The sequence below is a fragment of the Melanotaenia boesemani genome, chromosome 1 (assembly GCF_017639745.1).
Source record: "Melanotaenia boesemani isolate fMelBoe1 chromosome 1, fMelBoe1.pri, whole genome shotgun sequence".
NCBI lineage: Eukaryota > Metazoa > Chordata > Actinopteri > Atheriniformes > Melanotaeniidae > Melanotaenia > Melanotaenia boesemani.
Window position 1 is genome coordinate 5340978 of NC_055682.1, and position 26427 is coordinate 5367404.

The 26427-nt window shown below is 39.2% G+C and overlaps 2 protein-coding genes across 9 annotated transcripts in view; one reads left to right on the forward strand and one right to left on the reverse strand.

Annotated features, from left to right (window-relative positions):
• Positions 1-2207, reverse strand: part of map1aa (microtubule-associated protein 1Aa) — a 48757-nt gene extending 46550 nt beyond the window's left edge. For both annotated transcript variants that reach the window (XM_041990399.1, XM_041990390.1), the window contains exons 1-2: positions 1952-2207; positions 1115-1216 (exon numbers count right to left, since the gene is read on the reverse strand). In XM_041990399.1, coding sequence (XP_041846333.1) covers positions 1115-1216; positions 1952-2207 — 358 coding nt within the window. The remainder of the gene's footprint in view (positions 1-1114; positions 1217-1951) is intronic.
• Positions 2208-5592: 3385 nt separating this feature from the next.
• Positions 5593-26427, forward strand: part of tp53bp1 (tumor protein p53 binding protein, 1) — a 28126-nt gene continuing 7291 nt past the window's right edge. The window contains exons 1-21 of one of the 7 annotated variants that reach the window (XM_041979833.1): positions 5593-5710; positions 8476-8682; positions 10262-10340; positions 10440-10512; positions 10590-10657; positions 10756-10860; positions 11038-11092; positions 11178-11347; positions 13420-13546; positions 13627-13721; positions 13812-13996; positions 16651-17746; positions 18392-18508; positions 18609-18800; positions 18896-18962; positions 20581-20673; positions 23392-23647; positions 23815-23883; positions 23975-24127; positions 24728-24945; positions 25207-25377. In XM_041979833.1, the coding sequence (XP_041835767.1) occupies positions 8503-8682; positions 10262-10340; positions 10440-10512; positions 10590-10657; positions 10756-10860; positions 11038-11092; positions 11178-11347; positions 13420-13546; positions 13627-13721; positions 13812-13996; positions 16651-17746; positions 18392-18508; positions 18609-18800; positions 18896-18962; positions 20581-20673; positions 23392-23647; positions 23815-23883; positions 23975-24127; positions 24728-24945; positions 25207-25377 (3569 nt within the window). In that variant the 5' untranslated portion in view covers positions 5593-5710; positions 8476-8502. The other 6 variants (XM_041979842.1, XM_041979825.1, XM_041979860.1 and 3 more) reach the window with 6 other exon arrangements.

Below are 26427 nucleotides of genomic sequence, written 5' to 3' on the forward strand. Positions count from 1 at the left end.
TATTTCATATTTTTATTTTATTTAGAAGTTTTTTTTAAATCCTTATCATTAAAAGATTTTTTTATATAAATGTTTTGGTTGTAACTGGTTAATCAATAAACCTTGGAAAGCTTTGTTTTTCTGTGTAACTGGAAGGTCAGCAGCTTCCCTCCCAGTAATCTAGTGTTTTTCCTTAATTAAGCCTCCCTGCTGTGCCTCCGAATTTAAAGGAATAAAAGTCATTTTTCTCTTCATCTTAGACTCTCCAAAGGTAAGAAATCTCTGTTGTGATGACAAAGTTGATACACTTTGCAAGTGCTTTTGTTTAATTGTTTTTGTTTGTGTGTTTTTTTTTTTTTTTTTAAGTTTGTCAAAGCATAAAAGTCACTGTTTACAGGGAGATATTTTGACATTTGGATGAAGCCAAACAAGCTGACTCTCCCATAGATCTAACATAAAAAAAGAAGTCTCTGCTACAGCTGGTCTTAGATGTGTATACCCCGGATGGCCAGTACGGAGCTGGCTCTAGAACAGCTAAGGCCCAAAACAATCACAATGAAAAAGAAAAAAGTCCACTTCTTTTGTCTTCCAAATGTAAAGTGAGCAAATTGTTTGGGTCGAGAACATTTAAAGTCAACAGGCAGATGTGAAGAGACATGTTTTGGAGATGCAGCTAAATGAACACAAACTGAAAATCTTTCAGCTTTAGGGAAAAATTTAAGTTGCAACAGCCTGTCAGTGCTGAGATGTTACTGGGAATGAGAAATAATGGATTTATTAATGCAGTGATTCCTGACCCTGGTCCTCAATGCGCACCATACTGCAGGTCTCGCTGCTGCAGCACACCTGGTCCTCTGGACAGGGGGAAATTATTTGAGAGGACTCATTTGGAGGAAACAAAACACTACTGTTATATTGAAAATGGGACAATAGATACAGAGCAGACAGGGTGTGTTGTTGTCAGACTTAAACTCAGACTGTTAGACTGTCTCTCTGCAGACTGGCTGCAAGAAGACAATCATCCACTACTTCCACAGTCTCCAGGCAATAAAAAAAGAAATATTCAGTGTGCATGTCCTGAAATAACTGCAGACATATTAGGTTTTTTATAAAAATCCAGTGATCTCAGACTGACCTTTGACCTGTGAAGAAAACTGGGCGGTGTGTCTGGTCTCAAACAGCTGCAGCTCCTTATTCAGGTCCAAAACTGAAAGATCAACGTTCCAGGAACACAAACCTGTTTTACAACAAAGACAACATGAATAACAGGCATGGTCATTCTGTATAACAATATCTAAGTCTTTAATTTCAAAGAGAGCACTGAACAGTGAACAGAGCTCAAATCAACTTGTGTTGTATTGAACATTTTTTTGGCTATTAAGGTACAGACTAATGCATACTGGCGCATATTTGAAGTGACCATTTTCATTTTATGTCACTACTTTATGAAATGTCAGCAGAAGCAAAGTATCTGATGCTGTTCTGTTGGTAAAGTGATGAAGATCTGTACATGAGGATGTTAATGCATGTAAAACATGACGTAGCAGCACTCAGCAGTGTGTAAAATGCTCAGAAGTGATGAAACATTGACATATTACATCCTTTAAAAGACCCTGATGTGCATTTGGTAATTATATGTTGCATTATATTACATAATTACATTTGCATATTATTTTATTTAGCTGATATTACATTATAGCTATTTAAATTATGCAAGAGAAATACTGTTTCACGTTAAACTTCTTCTAGAATAATCTGCAGAATGTGGTATTTGTACTTTGTAAAGAATGAAAAACTCATCTTCATTCAAATACCCCTAAACTAATATTTACTTTAAAAAAGCAACTAAAGGAAAAGACTTTGAGCACACAGAAATTCAGTTTGTAATTAAATACTGTAGATTTAATAACTATTTGGTAGAACTGAATCACTGGACAGAGCAGCAGGATCTCAGGAGTCTCAGCTGGCTTACCTTGTGTGATCTGTTTCCGGGCAGCTTCAAGGTGATGGTCGGTGGAAATCTCTCCGATCACAATCAGCATCCGATAGTTTCTGTGCAGGAATGCTGCTCCGGTGTGGTGCTGCCCATGATGCTGAACAGACTCCTCTGGTTCTGCCCGCACCACTGAGGCCGTTGCAGCGGTGGAGATTTCCATGGTAACAGTGCCACTAGTGGACGCTGAGCTCTTTTCCATCTCCATGACAACTGCATCCAGAGCAGGCACCATGACGATGCAGGATGGGGCAGGAGGAGCGATGGGCGCGGCAACACAGATTGGGAATATTTGATTGGACTACAGGTTATGTGACTATTTGATGTCACAGCAAGTCATTGGGCAAAAGGATTAGAGGGATATGAAATGTAATGTGGACCATATTTCCTGTTTGAGACAGCTGAGGCACGCTGTCATCACTGAGGAAGACTATGATAATGTGGTCACCATACACTTTAATTAATGATTTTTTTAAAAGAAACATTTCACATGGTCAGAAAAGTGCTTGTAAGTGATTTAATAATTTTCAAATGTTATATTTAGTGAAAGTCATCAACACCACTGAAATAATGCTTTGTGTTGTTTTATATTAAACCTCACTATGAGACAAAGGGGCTAGAGCTAAGATGTTTGTGACACACAAAGATTCTCTTTATATCAGTGTCACTGCAAGTACCAGGCAATGTGCTTTGATTACTAAACTGATATTCCTTTGTTCCCCTCATGGACACATCAATGCTTCATCTGTGCAGAGAGAAACGCAGACAAAGGCCCAGTAGTCACCATGGAAAAACTGTTATTTTAGGCTTCACAAGTAATTTAAAAAAGCTCAGTTTTTCAGTACAAAAGGTGCAAGTTGCCATTATAGTGATGACAAATGTGATAGTGTGAGTCTAACTGTTAGAATTACTAAAGGATGATTCCACAAAAGACAAAAATCCATCATGTGGTTTGTCTTTTTCTTCTGTTTACAGTCAGTTCATTGTTGTTTAAAACTCTTTAGGGAGTTTTGTTAACATGAATATGCATATTTTATATCTGCCTTGATTTCTTTTTGAGTATTTATGAAGGTGGGAATCAGAGGGTTTGGTTATGTATAAGTGGTTTTTATTTTCTTTTTTCTTTTTTTTTATGAAAGAAAGACAAATACTGAGGCATTAAAAACGTCTTCTGATTGTACAACTTTCTCACAACCAAACCAACCTAAAAGGAAAATAAGGCTAAGAAAAAAAACTAAATAATGCAGTTGCACATGTGACAAAAGCATATTCGTAATCTGTAACACTTCAAATGTCATATTTACATTTCATAACTAATCTGTCACTTTCTTTGGATACAGAATTCTAAGGTTAAGGAGAAAACTGGGTCATAAATGCTCTTTTAACTGAAACTTTTCATTAATATGTCTTGAATATTGCAGGAATGAGGAGCTCACGTCTCAGACTGCAGAGCAGATTTTGGTAAAAGGCTGCAGGATGACTGAAGCGTGCTGTGCCCTGCAGATGTCAGTATGCTCTGGACAGTCACTCAAAGTGAAAAGAAACAGACAGGGCTGGAGAGATTTGGAGAAAACAACAGATTTTAGGTCTTAACATCTTGTGGGTTGGTGGCTGGTTGGATGGTCAGTTATCTGGTGTTTATGACAGAGGTGATTAAGACTTAACAATAGTTGGGAAACTCAAAACTATAAAAGGGCTGAGTTTAGGGTTAAATACCAAAACATAAAATGAGAGTCAGAGTCATCACAGTGCAAATGTCATATTTACATTTTATAACTAATCTGTCACTTTCTTTGGAGACAGAATTCTAAGGTTAAGGAGAAAACTGGGTCATAAATGCTCTTTTAACTGAGACTTTTCATAAGTATGTCTTGAATGTTGCAGGAATGAGGAGCTCACACCTCAGACTGCAGAGCAGATTTTGTCAGAGTCAGTATGGTTATGTATTAAAGGCAACAACAAATTACTTAATACATAACTGTGCCCCAGTCTAGCAAATGTACGACCAAGATGCAACTTTACATGACTAAACTCTAATTGCATGCAAGATTTTTGGAGAATATCTGTATGAAAATGCAACTTGAGCTTCGATTTTCTCAGTACTAGTTTGTTAAAGTTAAAGCAAACAAAGTCTAAGCAGAAATTTTCACTGGTTCTGCATTATTCTGGCTTTTAATGGACCCTTCGTTCTTTTTAAATCCGGTTTTCTTGTCTCATTTGCAGAGCAGAGGTTGCAGTGCTGCTGGTGTGACATCTTCTGCCCTAACGATGGATCACCGTGGAGTTTAATTTGGCGTCTGAGTAAATTTCTCCAGAGGAAGATGTGTGTGTCCAGGAGTGAGTCAGCAGTCTGCTGTCACACACTTCAGCGTCTCCACTGACCTCTTCTGGCAGGAGAAGGAACTACACGACCTGATGTTCGCAAACCAAGAACACAAACTCAATTTCCAACTATTTGCTGCAGAGAAATTTTGTATATCACAAAAAAAATAATTTATTTTTTATATAAATATAATTTTTCTATAAATTAAATACATGAGTTTTATTATTTATTTGCAAAAGCATTAAGAAGTAGAAAAGATCAATACAAAGAAAAAGAAATCATGAAAGAGTCAAAGGCAAGGAAATATGCCCCTTCACAGTGTTATAACTGCTGTAATTCATTTCTGATTTCTCACTATGATCCATCAGCTTTCAGAGGCATCTTTAACAGCAATAAGTTGAAATAATGGTTATGATGTAGAGGAATTTCGGTCCATTAAAAAATGTTGCTTCAATCCACTAAGTTTTACAGCGTTGCTTTCTGCCAGACAATTTCAGACATCAGATTTGTTGCTTTGTTTGGGATCACTGTCCTACTGCACGAGCCACTTTCAGCCAAGCTTCAGCTGTCAGACAGATGGCTTCATGTTTGATTGTAGAATATTTTGGTCTACGCATGAGTTCATGGTCCTTTGACTGCAGAACAATCCCAAATCATCAGCCCCCCTCCATCACCGAGCTTGGCCGTTAGTATGAGCGGTTTTTGCTAAAATGCAGTGCATTATGATCAAACCTATTTATTTTGGTCTTATCTGTCCAAAGAACTAGAAAATTGCCCTTAATAGTATAATATAACAGTATATTAGTACAATCTTACAATTAAAGGAGGTTATAATTTCTTTCCTGTCTGATAGTGACTAACTTAACCACATTTATTTATTTTTTTTAATTTTTATTTTTTTTATTTTTGAGTTTTAAAGTAAATAAACTCAGATGTTTCTTTACAGGTATAGTGCTGTGCTAAGAAAATATAAACATTATGATTTACTCTCGCTTTGTATCTCACCTTTGAATTCTAAACTTTACAACAAAAGATGAGCATTAACCATGATGTAACTCGTGTAGCTGCAAACGCTTCTAGTTATATTTAAAAAAAAGACTTAAAATTAAAGTAAAATTCTGGAAACATCTAAAATTTTATTCTAACATGTTATTTTGGCTTTTTTTCCTTCCATATTTTTCATTTTTAACGAAAACTAATCAGTGAGACGTTGTTGACTTAAGAGGAAGTGAGAATATCTACATTAAAAAATGCCTTTGCATCTTGACGTGCCATGCGTGTGTATCCCACACCCTGACTCTCAGCAAAACAGAGGCAAGGCAGGACTGAGCGATGTTGGACGCGTTATTATTGCAACCAGCGGGACAGTGAAACAAATTAGAAAACCCCCAGGAGCAGACATATTGACTCCCAAGGTAAAGCTCTTTGTTCCTATTTTTCCTTTTTCTCCCCATTGCGGTAAAAGTAGGAACAATAGTGGTGTAATGAGAGGGCGTAGCGGCTTTGTGTTTTCAGTGTGCGCCTTTCAGTTTCTGCCAGCTCAAGCAGAGGTGGCTCAGATTAGACATTTTGGGGTAGTGGCTGCGCATTTCTTAATGTGGGTGTCAGCCCGACCTGCAGAAATGACGCTGAACTTTGCGGTGCCAGTCGATGCTGAGGGTGGCTGCAGGAGGCAGCATCCTTTCATCTGTGTGTGAAAATGAGACCTCTTTTCTGTTTTTTCGTTTGTTTTTTGTTATGGGCAAAATCGCGGTGAGATGCGCGTCCAGTCGTTTAGGAAATTGTGGTCATTCAGGGTCGCATTGTTGCCTCACAGGATGGCTCCACTTCAGTCTTTTTTTTTTTTTATAATGAAAGCCGGTCAGTGTTACCGCTGCTGCTGCCTCTTTCCTGTAGCTTTGACCAGGCCCCTGCTGTGTGATAAGGAAACACCTTCAGATGATGTGGAAAACAGATGAAAAATCTGGAGAAAGCTGTATAGACATTAAACCATTCAGATATGGATTCTGCAGAAAAAATGCAGCTCCTTCTTCCCAGTACTGATAATATTACTGTGTAGCAACCTGAGTTGACCTTAACTTGCGCTACACATCACTGATGCTATGATGTTTCTTGCAGGATATGATGCACAAAGTATCCTTCTCCATCCCTAAATGTAGACTATTTACAGGTAACTGTAGGTTGTTTTGGTCAGAATTTGTGCCTATGATTTCAGGGTTTTATTGACTCTTGAGGAGGATACTTCTGAGTTGAGCTGAGAACCCTCCTGTTGTGTTGCTGTGGCTTAGTTCAACCAGGTTTTGCTTTGTTTTAAAGATGTGTACCTCACCTTCTTAGCAACCTCCACCAGTCCAATGATGGTTGCTTTGTGTTTTTCTCTGCTAAAAGAGCCCCTCTCTACATGAGGTTAGACTGCAATGTTAAAGGAATGTGTTGTCTCCATGGAAACTGAGGCTGTCAAATAAATATGATAAAGTCATGTTAATATTTCAAAGGCCCACATATTAATCTTCTAAACTGAGCACACAGCACAAGATTAAGAGCTCATTACAAAATATGAGAAATCTAATATCTTTATAGTTTTAATAACTCTACATTGAATGTGCTCAGAGGAAAGATTAATACCTGCTATGATTTGAAGACTTATATGATGTTGTACATGTTGTTACAAGAGTAAGAGGACAGTCTATGGCATATTGAAAATGTGAATGATGAACAGAGCAATTAGACCTGCAGTAGCCCAGGTGTGCATTCATTACACCTGACATTTCCATACAGGGAGGCTGTTTCAAGTTTTCTTTAGTTAAGTGATAAAAAAAAAAAACATTTGTAGGAAGAGGGAGGTGTGGAAGTATACATAATGGTTAGATATAAATTGAGCTGAGGGAAATGATTAAAATGTTTAACCTATATCTAATTTTGCTCAACTCCCTGAAAATCTCACAAGGACCCATGAAGGTCTCAAGGATCCCGCTGTGGGACACAATGGCCTGGATTTCTATCTTTTACATATTTTATCATTACAGAATGCAAAAATAAAAACCTCAACATATATAACCTTGAAGTGTCCTTCTACTCAAACAACATACAACAAAATTTAGCCCAAACACAAGTTTAAGGTTAACAAATCACATTGTAGATATATTGCCACAAACAAATGTACAGATTCCAAAAAAGATTTAAGCAGCCCATTTCAAATTACAAAGTCTTTTTATTGAAGAAAAAAATAATACAATCTTATGACTAATCAAAATAATAACTAATTCGAGATTCAATTCAACATCTTTAGTGTCATTATGCAAGCATAACAAAATTTTGAGGAGTGTCTCAGCTTAAGCACACACAAATAAGAAAATTGAAATATAACAGGCATACATAAGTAAAAAATAAATATAGATATAAAATATATGAAAGATAAAACAGCACCTCTATCTTTACAGAAAATGAGAAAGAATTCCCAGCAGCCATTAATATTAACAGAGTGGATAAAGTGCGTCCTAGTGCATGGACAGAGGTCTGTGTGTGTGTGTGTCTGAGAAGGTGTGAATCTTCAGTGTGTATGGCTGTGGAGGGTTAAGCAGCTCAGGGGAAGAAGTTGTCTCTGAGTCTTTTTGTGGTGGTTTCAATGTTAAAATAATTTTAATTATTAGACATTATTTGGAATTGAGGTGTATAGTTGGGGAATATAGAGTTTAGTCAACGAATATTTTATAGCAGCTATTGCACAGTTTAAACCTAGTAGCCTATTTTTAATATATTCTACATAAATAAGTTTAAATAGTCCTGCAAACATAAAACTAATCGGCGCTTTCATGTGACGTCACTGACCAAGCGGACCAATGAAATCGCATTTGGCAAGTTTTACCGCGAGGAAGGGAGTTGAAGTGGGTGTGTTGTTAGTGTCTGAAAAGAAAACAGAAATAATAATGGAAATAAGATATTAATGCTTTAACGTTGTCTTACTGGTAACTGTTTACGCCCCAAGTTTTGTGATGTCTCTTCTGCAACTGACTGCCACTTAATCGGGTAAAAAAAAACAAAAAAAACGGGCGCTTTGTTGTTGGGCGGAGCCTTAGTAGTTAGCTTGTACTTCAGCTAGCATGCTATAGCACCGGCTATTCTCATAAACGGCTTTTGATTCACGTGCCTGCCTGTGTTTCCCTGTTGTTGACAACAACAGCCCGTCTCCTGTTCTCGGACTGACCTCATGGATCCCAGTGGAAGTGAACTGGACTCCAGCCTGCCTCAGCCAGAAAACCCGTGTCTTATAGTGGAGGACTCTCAGCCGGACAGCGTCGCTCTTGAGGACGACCCGGAGAGCAGCTACCGAGCTCTACTGGCCCGCCGCTTGTCCAGCCTGCAGCCCACTGCTCGTAGCCCGGTTCTGGTAAGCTGTAAGCTGATTGCAAGAGGAATCTACTGTATTGTTGCTGTTATGATCATTCAGGCTTTTGAATTGCTTGGATTGTTGTTTGTGGGACCGTGAACTAGAAAAACTAAGGTCACCGTCCAGATGTTGTGGTAGAGCTGGTAGAGTTGTATGAGCTGGATGACAGACAGACCACACTGAACAGGTTGTCATGCTTCATCTTCATGTGTTATGGTAGCTGACAGGTTGGGTCAGCTACCATTGTAAACTGCAACAAAGCAGCCATGACAAGTTGTGTAGTGACAAAAAGGCTGTCTTCTCTTGATATTGATATGCACCTGCCTGCTTCGATCGCAAGAATATAGCTTAAAGTACAGATGTTAACACATCCATAACTGATTTAAATCTTATTTAGATCTGATTAAGATCTAGTCATTTCTGGGGTCACATTAAAGGAGCACAAGCTACCCTGAGAAGCTGTTCTTTGTGTTCTTCACAAATGGCAGGGTTTCTGCAAGGATTAGTAATAAGTAAATGAATAAAAACCTCTGTGAGGATATTCCCAGACAGACTACTGGTTGTTGCTTGAGTTAATTACTGCAGCAAACTAAACAGCTATGAGCACAGAGCTCCTGAAATAACTTGTGGAATATCATCATGGAAGACTGCTTTCACTTTAATAAACAAACATCTGACTTTATATTTACAAAAGTAGGACAAACACAGTCATGTCAGTGATGATTGAATTCCACTTTTGTGCGTGTTCTACAACTGGCCAGTAGTAGAAACGTCATGTACTGAAGTATTTGTTACTATTGTGTGAGTTGTATTGCATGCTTGCCTGAGATTATACGGCCCTAGTTTGGAAGTCTGAGTCCCTCATTTCTAATGCTGTGATGCTGCTTCCCAAAAGAGATTTTGTTGGATTTCTGCCCTGATTTGGGTCTTGTGTTTTAAAGTTACACTAACCAAGCTATTCTATTGAATATCCAAGTAGGGTTTTGATCAATGACATGAGGAAGAAGACAGGTCGGACATTCCCTGACCATCACTAAGCTGCAATACACCGTCCATCCCTGCTGGATCCAGTCTTTTCTCCAAACCAAATACATTTATTTTAACTCAAACAAATTAATCCAGATTAAACAAATCCACATTGGTCCAGTTTATAATAACTACGTTCATACAGGACAATAAAAAAATATAGCCTAGTTAAGGAAACCAACAGATTGCATCCTGGTGATGTTCTGATTGTTGTAGTTTGTGTATGTGGGATGTAGGCTGCATGTTTTGTGGCCAAGTGCCATGTGATTACAAGCAGTCACTTTTGATGCATATATAGTCTTTCCACGTCCAAGACGGACCTTAACAGCAGATGTATACAGCCTCTGAGTCGAGGTGCCCAAGAATGTGTTTAAATGGATTAAGCTCATTGCTTCATTATGGGCGGCATGGATTTAAATTAATTTAATCCCCAATTAAAATTTTCTACATCACTAGTGGAGGATTTTTAATTGAAGTTGCATGATGGACCTAATCTGCCATTTGTTTTATTGTGACATTATTAACTCTTTTTGTAACTTTAATTTTCAACCAGGAACTGATATCATCACCATTAGGAAGCCGATGCTCTCAGACCGACAGTCAATCAGAGAGCAACAACCAGGCTGAACCTGGTCAGTGCTTCTCTATCAACAGACCTGCTGGATGTACTAACACAGTCCCCTCTCTGTTAGAGAAATAAAAAATGATCCTGTTTTCTTTTTGTGTTGCAGCAGCTGACCCCAGCTCACCGCTGCAGGAAGAGAGTCAAGTTCTAAATGTCTGCCCCTCTTCAAACAGGAAAAGGTATGTGTGGAGCACACAGATCTGCACACTGATGATGCTCAGGGTCAGACAGTGATGTAGTGTTTGCATTTTGTCAGGTGTGAGCCAGAGGACTGCGAAATGAATTCTGGAGCTGATTCTACAACAAACTGCGTTCAGTCTGAGGGTATGTGGTTCAGATTCTGTTCATCTGGTACTTTAAAATAAATAAATATGACCATTTCTGTTATTACGTGGAATTAAATCTGCTTGCATGTGTCTCAGGGGGATCTTCCCAGTTTGGTTTTCTTGAGCTTTCTCAGAGTCAGGATCTTCGTGCTGCAGAAGACATCGTCCCACAATCAGATAGCGAAAGGCAGCGGAAGTTTGGTGTGTTTTTATTTATTCCTGGGTCATGTTTTCAATGTATAATCTCATAATGTGTGAAGCCAACTCTACTATTAAGAAATAATCACACTGGAGGCCGTGTCATACCTTGGTGTAACAGCTCATCATCACCTGGTTGGAGAATTTATCAACCCTTCTTCTACCTTCTTGTCATCCCAGTAGAACAGAACATCACCTCCAGGACTTCGGAGAGTCAGGACCACAAAACAGCCAGGTGTGTCTTCATGTCATGCTCTGCATTTTAAATGAATCAGTGACGCCCGTTTTAGTCTTGTACTAATTTAGTTTTTGTCCTGCAGGTCTGAGGTGAGCTCCAGCAGCTCCTCAGAGTCTCTGGGTCAGTCAAGTCGACAGCTGAATGTTCAGGTTCTGCTGCACTCTCAGAATCTCCAGGCCTCTGGGGAGGAGGACCAGCAGGACTGTGAGATCCTGTCCTCACAGGAGGACCTGTTTGACGCTGATAAGACAGGTACATGAATGCAGCACAGCTGGTGCTTTCAGGAACAGGCCTTTTCTGGGATTTTGTGATGTGCAGTTACTTACTATCAACCCTTTTTTAAAGATGGCGCATCCTTTCATCTTTTTAAATGCTTTCCTAGTTATTTCTGATGGTGTTAAATTGTAGTTTAGTTTAGATAATGTAATCCTAGGGTCTTATATTTAGAATATTTTGTGTTTTCCTCATTTTTTTCATGCTGCATTTTTCTTTTCATGTTTTTGATTATTTGCTTTTCATTTTTAAAGAATAGGTGACTGAACTGCAGATATATAGATAAATACTTTAATAATCTCCAAGAGAAATTCACATTTCCAGCAGCTTGAAAGGTGTAAATATACAGCATATACAAAGACAGTTTTTATCTTAAGGATATAATATCCCACAGTCCCTAATAAGAAAATGTAGAATGGTTTTTTGATTCAAAAATCAAAATCAAAGATCTCTGTTGTAAATCAGTAAATTTTAATTTCCCTCTAGTATAAAAAAGATATTTTTCATTGATCTAAAATTGATCAAACACAACCAGGGTGAAAAGATATGAGTATTATTGATGCGGGGAATATGAATTTGATTATGACGTTGCTGTGTGAGAGCTGATGCTGCGGTGTTGGTCTTGACTTAGGAAATAGTTTCTTCAACTTGATCAGTTCATGTGGTAACTGCAGAAGTCTGTCATAATATGGTATGTTTAGATTAATTTTTCACCAAGTGAAAGTTTAAACTTAAAGCATCAGTGAATGAATCAAGCTTCAGTTTGAGTTTAAGATCCAGTTTGAGGGGAAATGGGTACTTTTACTGTGATATTTAAAATCACTCAAGGTCGAGGTTACTTCAAGGTTTGTGAACATCTTGTTGGGATCAAAAAGAGCTGAGTCAATGTATGTCATTTGGTTAAAGGTTAGTAAATTGATTGATTGGTTGATTGAGACCATTTATTTGAACATAGTAATGGCAAAAATATAAAAACAAAAGGGAAATCATCCAAAAAAGAAATCAACATAATAAAATCTCCCTGTTCAAAAGGAGTAGAAGGAAGCATAAACATATCTAATCTTACCCCAGTACATTTCAGAAATTTTCAGTCATTATACCATAGTCACAATATAATTATTAACCACTAAGTTTATCATCTTATAATCAAACAACAACAATAATAATAAAAATAACAATCATAGTATGCAGGCTGTATAATACCACCAGATTCCATCAATACATTATGCTATAATAGAGCTGTAAAGTAGTAGTAGGAAAATTATTATCAATAATATTAATAATAAAAACATCAGTAATAACAATTAAATTAAATCACTTTACTTCTGTTGGTTATAGTCCCTCTTTGTGAATAATTCAAAGCTCATAGGATCATAAAATCCATAGTTTCCTTCTTGTTTAATGTCAATATTGCTGCTGCTAAACAAGAAGGCAACAACAACATGAGCTGAGCTAAATTCAACTTCAGCTGATGTTTTTGCTTCATTCACCAGGATATCCAAGCTATCCTTATGATGAAGATCACGTAGACTGGTTCCCTACAAAGACTCTGGACTATGATATTTAGATTTGATAGTTGTGATTAGATACAAAAAAACAACAATGCTAAAAAAAAAAAAAAAACACCAAAATGCGTACTTAAAGGAGCAGAAACAATGCTGGATTTGTCATGAAGGGTCTTAATCCCAACTGCTTTCACCCATCCACCCACCAAGAAGTTCTAGACTTCCAAATGTTTCCATCTGCCTGGCTGTGTAGTAGCTGGTCTAGTTCCTGATATCAGGGACCTGAACTGAACTGTTGGGTATTTCTCCAATTCAAAGCTTACACATTTGAAGGCGATGCACAACATTGGTCATTTTGGTTTGTTTGTCCACCACTTTGTTTACTGGAAGTACATGAGCCTGCAACAGTCAGGTGATTGAAACCTAGTCGGAGTTGTCAGTTGTTGCTCTAATCTGCTGCCAGATTCCAGTCAAATTTAAATGCATTTTGTAATTGAAACTAAGATGTACTTCTCTGTCTCTGCATGACCTCTGTGCTGCTCTCAGGTTCTGCAGTTGACAGCACAGTATCTGAGCCGGAGCAGCAGGGCCACCCCACCTTGACACCGAGCCACACCCTCCGACTGCTGCATCTGTCTGGACAAGGAACCCTGGTGCAGGAAAGTCTGTCCCAGTAAGTCACATCTTGCACTTTGCATTCCGTTGTACACAAAAACAACCCAGATGTTTGGATCTCTCTCCTTATTTTTCCAGGAGTTCTGCTGATTATGTGGCCCCCACCCCAGACAACTTCACCCACACTCCTTTAATTGTTCCCAGCTCACCAACTGAACCAGAAAATGAACACGGTAAATAACTGCATCTGCTCCTGGTAGTGAGTTTAAATTGAGAAATTCATTCAGCCGATTAAAAACAGTTGATTTAATTTGCTCCGTCAGGCGCTGATGAACCCATGGATACTTCGCTGCCCCCGGACAACCGAGCAGAGGAAAGGGAAGAGCCAATGGAAACTGAGACCTCCGCTAAGCCACGTCCATCTGCCTCTACTCCCGTATCCCAGAATTCCCCTGGTTTTGCATTGGAGCAGCCTCTCTCTGTACCCTCACAGCCCGAGTTTTCCCATGTATGTGCTTCCCTCTTCTTTATTTCAACCAGCCTCAAAATGAGTTCATTTATTTTAGGATTGCAAAACACTTTGTCCACCAAATATCAGAAGGCAAATTAGATGCTGCAGTTTCTCAGTCCTTGGTGATATCTTGTGATTTTTTTTTTGTCTTTTTTAGTATTGTTGAACATGTCATCTTTTCAATCCTTCACTCTCAAAAACCCACTTCTACACAGCTCAGCTTGCAAAAACTCCTAATCCAGAACATGAAACATCCAAAACAGCTAATTGCGTAATCATGGTGTACAAGCAGTACTTAGTGGTTTTATTATGTTCCCAACTATTCCCAACTTTACATTTATTTGAAAATGTAAGAAAAAAAAGATCCTGCTAAAAAGGTTAGCATGCATCTTTTGCAACAGCTTTCCAGTGCTAGCTGTTACAAAGCAAAAACCCTAACTATTCCCTCCACACAACAGCAAGTAAGTAAAACATTATTTATATGTTTATACTTCAAGATAAAAATCACAAAGTGCTTCACAATAAAATACAAGAAACATGGAAACATCAAAACATAACAGAAACTAAACATAAGCAAGTTTTAAAAGCTGTTTTTAGCTGCTCTTTAAAAGAGATCACAGAGTCCATGGATCTCAGGTTCAGAGGAAAAAACTTCCAGAGTATGAGCCACCAAAGCAAAGGTTCTGTTCCTTTAATCTTTAACCATGTGTGCTACACAACAATCAGACCCTGATCACATGACCTCAGGGACCTGCTAGAGACTCTCTGATATAAGCTGGTGCACGACTATGTAAAGCTTTAAAGGGGTAGTGCACAGAAAAATGTGTTTTTTTTGAGCAGTAAACAACACAGTATTACTTAACTGTGATGAAAACCACCTATACTGTTGATAAAATTTGTATTTTTTAATAAAAAAAAGCAAAAACAGGATTTTGTATGTAGGTAAAAAAAAGGGCTCATAACGGCCTCTACGGGGTAAAACCAGGTTACATTTTTCGTGACATTGGGCCGTATCTACGTTACGAGAAATTTTTAAAAACCCCACTGCCCCTACCTCCATGCAAACAGGTGGTTTCTCGCCTAGCAGGCATAGAAAAAACCACGCCCACCAACGCATATGAAGGGATGAGAACTTATCTGGTGTAGATTTGCTAGTTCAGACTTTTATTCTTTCACAGAGTTTTTGATTAAATATTCCTGCAATGGGACGGATTTGTGCTTTTAAGGGGTGTAAAAGTAACACAGGACTTTATTCTTTACCTGCTGATTCTCATCTGGTGACAGACAGCAGCTCAAATCGTAGCAGCAGCAACCTCCAGCAGCTCTTCCTGCAGCTGCTGCAACCTGCCGCGAGTCTCCACAGCTTTCCAGAGCTGCTGGAGCTGCTGACAGGCAGCTAACAGCGCTAACGGCTCAGACTGATACGCTTCAGGACCACCTGGTTCATGTGTAACTGAGGAGATTCAGGAGGGGAAAGGTCTTCCACTTCAAAGACCTCTCTATGGCGTAGCTGATTGTGAATCTCGGTTTCCATCTTGCCAGTGAGCTGAGTTGCTGTCTGTCAATCATTTCTGCCTGTGCATCCCGACCCGCCCACTCTCCTCCTCCACACCTCCAACCCCAACCCTTGCAGTTTTAGGTATTATTCAAACTCAGCAGTGGGTGGAGTTATGCAAAAAGTAGGGGGTGGAGTTACACTTTATTAATATTAAAATAAAAAATTTGTAATGTACACTGTGGAAAGGGGTGACATGACAATACTTTTTAGATTTTGTTTTTTCGATTTAGTTTCACATAAGCACACAACCTAAAAACATTTCAATGATTTTATTTATTAAAATAAGTGAACAAAGAATGTAATAAACTATTAATGAAATAACGGGATGTTAATTTCCAGCGTCACACAATGGGACTTAGTTTGGGAATATTTTTTTAAATGATCAAAACAAGAGTGAACCAGTGATTTCACATGAGCATCCAGTGAGTTACATTGAGGTTCCTTACTGAGGGTTTAACAAATAAGGTGAGCAGACAGAGAATCTCCGTTATCTTAGAAAAAAATATATCAGGGGTAAAGAAAAGGAATTCAGGTTTCTCATCATTAAGTTGAAGAAAATTGGCAGTCAACCAGCTTCTGACACAATCTAAGCACTATCTATGTAAGCGAGATCTGTACCTTGAAAAACGTCTTGGAGTTTAATAGAAGTATGTAAGTGAATATGCTCACCATAGCAAGGATAAGAAATGTTGTTTGGAGCAGAGACAAAAGAAACATGAAAGACCCCAACACAGATCCTTGTGGCACACCAATAGGTGAGGGATTATGAGATTATAAGAAGACTAGAATTTAGCAGTGTGTTTGTGATGGTGTCCTCCACTGAGAGGGGCTTTGGAGTCAGAGCTGAAGCACAGCAGAGAGGGAGAGAGTTGATCTTCTTTCACTGTTTTCTTAAGATTACTAAGTCCTGCTTTGAATAGTCCAAAGAAAATAGATTCTCAGATTTGCTGCTTATTTTTCATTGTTAGAGAAATGACTCTGACTTGTGATATGCATTTGAAATATATACCTTTTAACCATTATCTGTAAGAGTAAATATTTGTTTCCAAAGAGATTTGATGATGTTTCATACATTTATTATTTGTTTTCTCAGGATGTGTTTGTCCCAACACAGAGCCAGGAAACACCACAGCCGTCAAATAAGAAGTCAGCGTCATCGCCTCAAGCAACACAGTCTCAGCATCCGGAGTCTGCACCGTTTTCATTGCCTTTGCAACTGTCTGTGAACACAGAAAATACTAGCCCACGTCAGAAAAGCCCAGAGCGGATTGAGGAGGACAGTCAGGCCACGCAGATAGAAGAACTGGAAGAGCCTCCTGGTGTTGACACCAGTGACTCTGTGAACTCGTGTCAGAATCAGAGAAGCGAAAGTGCTGTCGCCCCCCCTGAGGCACAAGCTGCCACCACTTCCAAAACGTCCATCTCTGCTGAATCACAAACACAGCTCAGCGAATGTGCCAAACACAACAATCAGTTGCAGAAGTCAGAAGGGCTCGAAAAGACTGAAGCTTCATTGAATGTAAAAAATTTGATTGTAAGGGGTGTGAGTGATAGTAAAGAGGCAAGCTCGGTTAATATGGTGTCCTGCTCTGATTTGACTGTAAATAGCTGTGTGCAGGAAACGCCTGACACTACACCCTGCAGTTTACCTTCACAGTCAACAACCTCTCAAACTTCTGTTGTTAATGTGTCAAAGAGTTCTGTGGACTTGAGAGGAAAAACAACGAAGAGTCAGCCTGTAGGAACCCTGTCACATCAGCATGTTAACAGCCAGACAGAAAAAGACAAAATGGGTGTGCAGGCTGATCCAGAAGAGGATGAGGAGGTAGTAATGGTGGAGGAGGAGAACACAAAACATGTTTCAGGAATGGCTCTGGTCCTCTCCCAGAGCCAGCTGTTGTCTCCTGAACCCATGGAGGAGGAGAGCGAAGGCCGGGATGGAGGCAGCGTCATTGTTGTAACAGATAGTGAGAAAGACTCCCAGGTTGTTGAGAAAAGTGTGATGCCACAGTCGAAGACCAGCAGCTCCCAGCCACCTGGTCTTAAAGTTGTGGTCTCCACTAACGGCCACGATTCTCAAACTCCGGGGAAAGAAATGCATGTAGATCCTCATAGGTCATCCCAGGCTGAGAAGGCAGTCCATGAACCAGAGGGCCACAAAGATAAGAGCCTGAGTGACAGCTCAGGAGGTAAGTGTTGTGCACACACAGTTGGAAAAGTGTGATATCCACTGTTTGTTCTTAAACAAAGAGAAAGACCTTAATGTGTATTTATTATGCATGAAATACTTTAATTTTGTTCAAATCCTTTGACTTGTTCAGAGCCAGAGCCTAACTTAGAATCAGATCTTCTTGTTTTGACCACCAAAGCTTCTGTCTCCAGCACTGAAAAACTGGGTCCTTAGATTGGATGCCATGCCCCAGTTACTGGGAACACTTATTAGAAGACAAACTGACTCAGAAAAATATGATTAACAACCAGTGTTAATCTCATATGCCATTAAAGTCATATTGGTTAGGCTTTTTAATATAGTTCCCTTTTTTTCTGAAATATTTTCCAAGAGGAAAAGCTTCTATGTTTTGCTGATCATACAGCCTACAGTAAGTAAATGTGAGCATGTTTGAGGACAAGAGAAAAATAAATTTCACACATCATGCTGGACAACTTGTTTACAGTACCCCTGATGAATATTGCATGTTTAATGGACGTGGCAATAATTTCTTTACTAATCCCCTGAGTGTTACTTTTTGTCTTTTCTTTTTTTACTTAAGCATACAGTATGTGGTCTTTGCTATAACAGATCTCCGGATTCCTGTTGTTTTTTCCTGTGACAGAAATTTCCTTCCATTTCACACTTCCTAAAGAAGGCGAGCTGATTGGTCCTGCTGTCGGAGCCACACCACCTCTAATCAACCAGCTGAAACAGACACTTAGACACAGTACTCCTATTGGTGGGTTCATGCCCTATAAAACCTTATTAAATGTTAATGAGCACAGCTGAGTTTCACTGTTATTTTATTTTTTTATTTATTTATTTCTTTTGTCACGCAGAGATCACCCCCTTCTCTGAAAAGCCAGATGAAGTGGGTGATGTCTCTGCAGATGCTGCAATGGCTGCCAGTGATATTCTGTCAGGGGAAAGTGGAGAGGACACAGCTGAAAAGGGAGATGGGAAGCTGAGTTTGAGGATGAAGCTAGTGACGCCCGTTGAAGAAGGCAGCTCGGAGCACTTCAGTCTGCAGAGTGAGAACCGTTTGTTTTCAGAGTGATAAGATAGTATCCAAGGAGACAATTCAAGCTTTTTATCACCTTTTCACTCTTGGATTTCTTTCCTTCAGAGCCAACACTATCGGACGAGGATGCCTCTGTTGTCAAGGTTACTACTGTTTCCATGCCTGCAACCAGGTAACCAGGCACTGTGACCCTGACTTCTCCTATTAACCCAAATCCTTCATACATGAGTTGTGTTTTTTACCACAGACTGATCAGAATTGGAGAGTGAGAGGGATCATGAATAACACACAAAAAAAGAGTATGTAGAGCAGAAATGACCACTATCCTGCGTTTAAGGCCACATAGAAACATTTTTACTGTTTTGTTTGTTTGCTGTATAGCACAGGTGACTTTTTAAAACACTCTTCTCATCTTAAAATTCCTTAAAAACCAAATTATCCATTCTTACCCTGTCATACTGTGTTATGTTAAAGACTCCACATTATGCTTATTTACAGGTACATTTATCTCCTTCTCCTGTCTGAAACACTTAATTTTAGCTCCTGTTTAAGGGCACATCTGGAAATTTGATTGATCATCTTATTAAAAATGGAGTGTCTGAGAGACACCAAAGTACACGGCATTGCAGTAATCCAGCCGTGTTGTGATGAAAACATGAATTACTGTTTCAAAATTCTGCTTTGAAAGAAAGTGTTTGGCCTTTGCCAGTTACCTCAGTTGGAAAACGCTAGATTTCACCACTGGATTAATGGTTAGATGGAGGAGTCAATAGTATAAGAGTTTTTCTAAATTAGTGTGATAATATTTACATGTGTCTACAAGTTTTTACATATATGTGTGTGTAATACAATGTAATGTGTAAAGTTAATGTGAGCAAAGTAGGTTAGTGCAACAGTTATTTATGTTCAGTACCGAAACTGTTGCACCCTACAGGTATGAGTGTACAGACTTTTCTATCACCTCCCTAAGGGGTGATTTTTTAAAAAAAGATTTTTTAGGTTATTGTAGGGATATGTACTGCCCTTTGGTTTTGAGCTGAGCTCCCATAATTTCTGATAGATGTCCTGAATGTGGAGAAGCTGGGTGTCGAGGATGTGTAGGGCAGTTTCACCACCCACTGAAGGGCCTTTATGTCAGTGACAGAACAGTTTTGAAATTCAGAAGAAATTCTGGTGCAAGCTTTTTCTCTGAAAGGACAGCCTGTGTTGTATTTTTTCAAGGAGAACAGATGTGTAGGTAGACCAACAAAAAAAGATTCTCCAGAAACCTGACGCTCAGATGGGGTTGTGCACACTGGCTTGTTTTCCTATATGCACTATGAACTATTCACTTTTATTAGATATTTTTACGCTGCACCACCAATTGATCTGTCCCTCTGTAGGCTTAGCTTTCTCTATCAGATATTCTGTGAGTGTTGCATCACCTCCAGACTTGATAATATATAAGTGAAAAGACAGTTCAGGAAGGGGCTAAAATTTGATTTGAATGGAACTGATTGTGTTAAATCAGCATGAGATATCATCTCATATTGATCTTGATTGTAATGAAATCAAAATTGTATTGAGGCTGAGTTTGTGATTTCTAGAAATATTGACTCATTAACCATTGAATCAATATCCCATGGACAAACATGAGATTTAATAGCCTAATAATAATATCATAATAAGCCTAAATTGACTGCATCTTTAGATTTTTGTCTGCTTTTGACCTCTGGTGTTTAAAATCAAACCTTTGAGAAGATGTTTGTCCCTGAAATGAATCTAAACGGCGCTGATGTTTGATGTTGCAGCAGCCCCTCCGTGTTCACTCGGGTCAGGCAGGTACACCGACAGCAGGAGGTAGTGGAGGAGAGCCAGCCAGGAAACAACACTACTCTTGTCAGGTAAGTACATGCAGCTCTGATACATGTAAGTTCATCCTGATAAGCTGGAACTTCTTGTAGCTGAAGATGAGATTAATTGTATGTGAACTGTTCCCACTTATTTACAAGTTGAAATACAGTAGGAGAGATTGGGCTTTCAGTCCCGTGTTGTGTATGTATGTTAATATGTTTCTGGTGCTCTGTGACTACATGTACTATATAGCAGGTGTAATAGCAGCTGGGACAAAACGTACTATAATGTCTCTGTGGTGTTGTCCCACTTTTGTGAACTCATTACTTATAACAGAAAGTTGTGACTTGAGCCCTTCATTATCAAATTATTTACAAGAATAGTTTTTCCTTTCTTTCACTATGTACATAACTCACAGACATTCTCAGTTTAAACTGCTGCTGGTTGATTTGTTCCTTTGACCTGTAGAAGTATGAATAGCTTTCTGCTGTTGTAATGTGTTGCAGTAGACAGAAATAGGTCTTCCACGTATGTGTGTGTGTGTTGTGTTGTGTGTGTGTGTGTGTGTGTGTGTGTGTGTGTGTGTGTGTGTGTGTGTGTGTGTGTGTGAATGTGTGTGTGTGTGTGTGTGTGAATGTGAGGTAGACCTACTTTTTGGACTCTTGTGCTTGGTGTGCGTTCTCTTGGGAAATGAACATGGGTGAAATGTAGTTTTGTCCGCCTCTTTGAGAAAGTCAGATAATTTTACTGAATAATACTAACAGTTTGATTCTGTCTTTTACCTTCTCTGCTTCTTAGGAAAGAAAATAGTTGAGAGAACTGGGCTGTTTCCATGTAATTTCAAATAAGATCAATGAACAACACTAAAAGTTCATTTTAGGGCTGGGCAATATGGCTGTAAAATGATATTTTCATATTTTTGCACCAAATTAGTTTTAGTTGGGTTGATGCTAAGCACTGTACTGTCTCTGTAGAAACAACATGGTAGTTTTAATTGCACTTTTAAAAACAAAAAAGAAAAAAAAAACAAACCGTGGATATGTGGTATCTGTGTGAGAAAAGGACTAAAAGAAAACGAAGTGACGGATTTACTAATTTCAACAAATGAACGTAATAGGGAAAAACCTAAAACCAACCCATTAACATCTGGTACTGAGTGCAGTAGGAAAGCGTTTGTTCTGCATTTAGTGGCATGTCAAGTCACTCTGCAGTAGTTGAAGGTGTTTATTGGTTTAGTCTCTGATCGGTATTGATGGGAACACAACACCTGGGTGCGAACCTTAGTTTTCAGTGAAGGGAACCCAGTCAAGGCTACAAGAGTGAAATATCTCACGTTGAGGCTCTAAAACCCGTAGAGGAGAAGAACAGGAGAGATTGCTTTCTTTCTGACTTTAAGAGTATTAGTAGTTCACTCTCAGTCCTGCTGGGTGAGGCTGACATCTGTGGTCCAAACAAAAACAATAAATAAAAATGAATTATGTCAGAAAGCCATGGTTAGCAGAAATTATTGTCCTTAATAGCCTCCAATGAAATGCCATCATGCCCTCCCCTCATGTTGCCATAGTTACAGGCTTGTTCTGTACGAGGTAGTAGTAGTAGTCACTGGTCTAACTGAGAATATGCTTGTCCTCGGAGCAGCGAGGAAAAATGTGCAATGGGAAAGAATTTAAGTGACTTATGTTGATATAGATTCTTAATCATCTTGGTCAGTGGTTCCAAAACCTATTTTCCTTGGGACCCCCTACATGCAAATACTAAAAAGCCATGGACCCGCTGCACCACCCCATGCTAATACTATGCTTGGTTTAATGCTTTCAAAAGTGAGATTCTCACCATAAATAATGTTTTCTGGCTGAGTCTTGTCCTATGATTAAGCCAAAGTTAAACTAACAACATAAAGCCTTACTTTTTTTTCTTGAATTAGGGACAATGTGTGGCTATTAATCACAATCGGACCCCAGGTTGGGAACCACTAATGTAGGTAATGGTTATCCTATGAGTCTGAATTTCAACTTGGAGTTCTTTCTCTTGGCTCTTAAAAAATGTTTTGAACAGATGTTCGGATGAAAGGCGAAGCAGAGGTGAAGCAGCCTCTGTCTGAGGGTGTTGTTTGGTTTGAAATGTTGGTACTGAAATTTTGCCTTTATTCAAGCTCTTAGAATTTAATTAGCTTGTCTTAGTAGATGTACACACTTTTTTTTAAAAAGCTGCTCTTTAATTATTCCACATGGCTCACAATTTAATTGGTCCACCATTCATTATATAGTAGTTTTAAAAAAGTTTGCACTATTTAAGAGCAGTTTGGCATCAGCCCAACATCATGAGACCTAACTGAATTTAGTCAGTATAAGGACTAAATGTTGGCTATCTGTAAATAATGTAACGCAAGTCTGTCCTCAAACCGTCAACGTTTCACTCTGAAACTGTCACATAAATGCTGTCAAACTGGCTAATTAAATGACAAACATTTTTTTTTTTTTTTGAACAAACATTTTATTTTCTCGCAAAATATGAGAAAGAGCTGGAGCTCAGTGATGGATGCTCAGCTTTATTGTGCAAACTTGGGGGACTAACAATTCAACACTTTCTGTGTCTACATCGGAGTCCAGCTCTTTCTCTTTGTGTAAGTTTGATTTCCTTCAGCTGTGAAGCACCTGATAACAGCCATTGCTCTTTTTAGAAGAAGTAAAGTATCTTGATCACATTTTATTTTCTGTTTCTGAAGTATGGCTCCTGTCAATGAGTGATAGTTGTTGCATTTTTTCCAGGGGGGAACTCTTTGCCTCACCACAGAGGAGCTCCCAGGCATCCTCGCTGGGATGCAACAGCCTACCGAACAGCCAGACAGAGGTGATGTCATCACAGCAGGAAAACCCTAAAGTTGACTTTGCTCTTGCTGAATCGTCAGAAGACCAGCGAGGACCCCCCGAAGTTCTTGAAGCACCTTCTTCAAACAGGACAGATGTCATGCAGAGGGTTGTTTCCCAGCAGAAATCCAACAATGTTGTCACTTCTCCAAAGAAGGTTCGTCAGTCAGCTGTGCCAGTACTGAGGATGGATCTGAAACTTGTGCATCTGTCATGCTAATACTAAATGTTTAATGTTTTACACAAGTTAAAAATCACACTTGTGAGGTGTTGAACACTGTATATGTATCATAATGGCTATGAGCTTTGTTTTGTTTGCCTCAGAAACGGCAGCAGACTGTGTCTCAGCAGACCAGCTTCGATGCACCGGGTCTGCGCTCTCCTCCTGGCAGGGTACGGAGAATGAGCTCTATTTACAGCAACAGAAACACAGCTCTTGTCTGTAAGAGATGTGAAGGTAACAATCTATGATTTTGTCTCAAAGGGTGAACCAGATTCACCATCATTTAGGAGAACCACAGCCCCAACCCACCGCAGACATGTGCGCACCATTCAAGAAGTACGGACCACCATCACACGAATCATTACAGATGTGTATTATGAGGATGGCAAAGAGGTGGACCGGAAAGTCACAGAGGTAACTGTCCTCATCTCTGTGGTCTGGACTGAACTTGACTTAAAGACATAAAGTGGGATTAAATGGCAACGCAAACTGCCTGATCCAGACTGAAAGTTGTACTTAACAGGAGCAGTAACAATGCGGGATTTGTCATGAAGGGTCTTAATCCCAACTAATTTTATGCATCCACATAAGAAAAATTTGTTCAGCAAAACACGGCAGTCAGACCATCATTCTGCTGTCATGATGCTGGACAGGACAGGTTAAAAACATTGATAACATGTTGTGTCTGGCTTTTAAAAAAGCTAATAGATGTTAACTTTAGAGCTGGTCAGTCAGGTTACATTACCAGGCTGGTAAATGCTGGCTGTGCTTGCTGGCTATTATCTTGCTCTACGTTGATGTTACTAGTTTTAGCTCCACTGTCACCAATTTGTTTTTTTCTTTTATTCGGGAGGAGGGTCTTGACCACTATTTCAAAGACAATGTGGAGGAAAACAAATAAAAAGCTTTTATGTGGCTCAAATATTACATATTATTTCCACAAATAGTCCCATATTGGAAATCTACACGTGTAACACCTTGGTTTTGTTCCGCTGCACTCTTTCACTGTTACAGGAGAGCGAGGAGCCTGTGGTGGATTGTCAGGTCTTGGACAGCGACATCTCTCCATGCCGTACAGGCAGCAGCTTGACTTCTGGTGACCTGGCCGACATCAGCTCTCTGTCGTCCAAAGCCTCCAGTTTGCACCACAGCTCCGGAGGAACCAGCAGCAGCACTGGAAACACAAGGCCAGACTTCTTAATGCCCCTCAGCAGAGGGGGCAAATCTATTAGGTACTGCCTCATCCTGGAGCATCCCTCTTTGATCTCGCTGCTTTATCCGTCTGCACTAGTTGCATGCCGAGTCTTCAGTCTTTCACCTTCCTTAACTTTCTAACACCCTACTTTCTCTGTGATTCACTGATTCCTGCCTGGTTCAGGTGCATGTTCTCACAGACATCAGTCTGGGGTCACTCATACATTTTCAGAGCCCCCTGCTGATCAGCTGTCTGTGAGACCTGACCGGCTCCGTTCGTCCCCTCTGTGTGTCTGCAGTCCCAGGAGGGGAGGTGGGCATCAACAGAGGGGTCACAGGGCTCAAAGGGCAGGGTCAGTGGTCACAATGGGCAGAGGCTACAGCAGCTTTGGGTCCCGGGCCTTCATCCCGCTGACCCCCAGAGGAAGGGCTAGGAGGGGCCGACCCCCGTCCCGCTCCTCCCTGTCCAGGTGAGTCCTCCCTGAGGCTCAACCCTGCACTCAAAGAAACAACAGAAATGCTGCTACAATCCTCTCTGCCTGCAACTGTAACACTTATCTTTTCTTCTTTTCACTCATACACTGATTAATCTTCTCTCAGAGCACCAACTAATGATCCACATCAGGGGTGGGCTGACTTTTCTTTTACAACTTGTAAATTTGTTTATTTTCTTCAAAAGTAATAAATCTAAGTTTTAAACTTCTGTCAAGTTTACATAGTTTGTTTTGTCTGTACATCAAAGCCTAAATATGGTTGATTAGGTATATTACAATTAAACCCTCTGATGCCCCCAAAGAAAAATGAAGACTTTTGGGACCCAAACAGGTCAAGACAAAATGTGTAATATGAAGTGCAAAGTGGAATGTTTGGTGGGAAGGTAATAAACTTTTCATATTAAATAGATTATAACAACACTGATTTTAATGCATTATTATTTTTGAGCAGCATGGATTATATATAAAAAAATCCACATGGGACCACTTTGGACATAAATGGCCTCCTTAATATTGCGTAAGAATTCTAGATTTTTCTCCAGTCCTAATTAGAGCTGTAACGATTTTAATTATTTATTAATTTAGCTTTTTCTCGCTATTTTTTCATAATGACGTTCCCTATAACAAAAAAAACAAACAAACAAAAAAAAAAACACATAGTATAAAACATTTTCCACATTAATTTCAGTGAAAAGTTTGGGGTGATATTTTTAAAGTTTTTATGTCAGTAAATTCTAACAGCACTGATTTAGTTGTATTTAATTTTTTTTTTTGTTTGTTTTGTTTTTTTTTTTACTTTTTAAGGGAGTACAGGTTTATATCAAAATCTCACATTTAGAACAACTGGCTTTCAAGAATCATGTAAATTCATAGATTTTTACACTTTTGAAGCTTAAATCCTTTTATATGCTTTATTTCTAATCTAAACTATTAAATTATCATTTACTCTTTTTACTAAAGAATGTGATGAAAGTTGCAGAATTTAAATTCAACCCAAACCTTTAACATGTAGGAACCTCTTGCTAT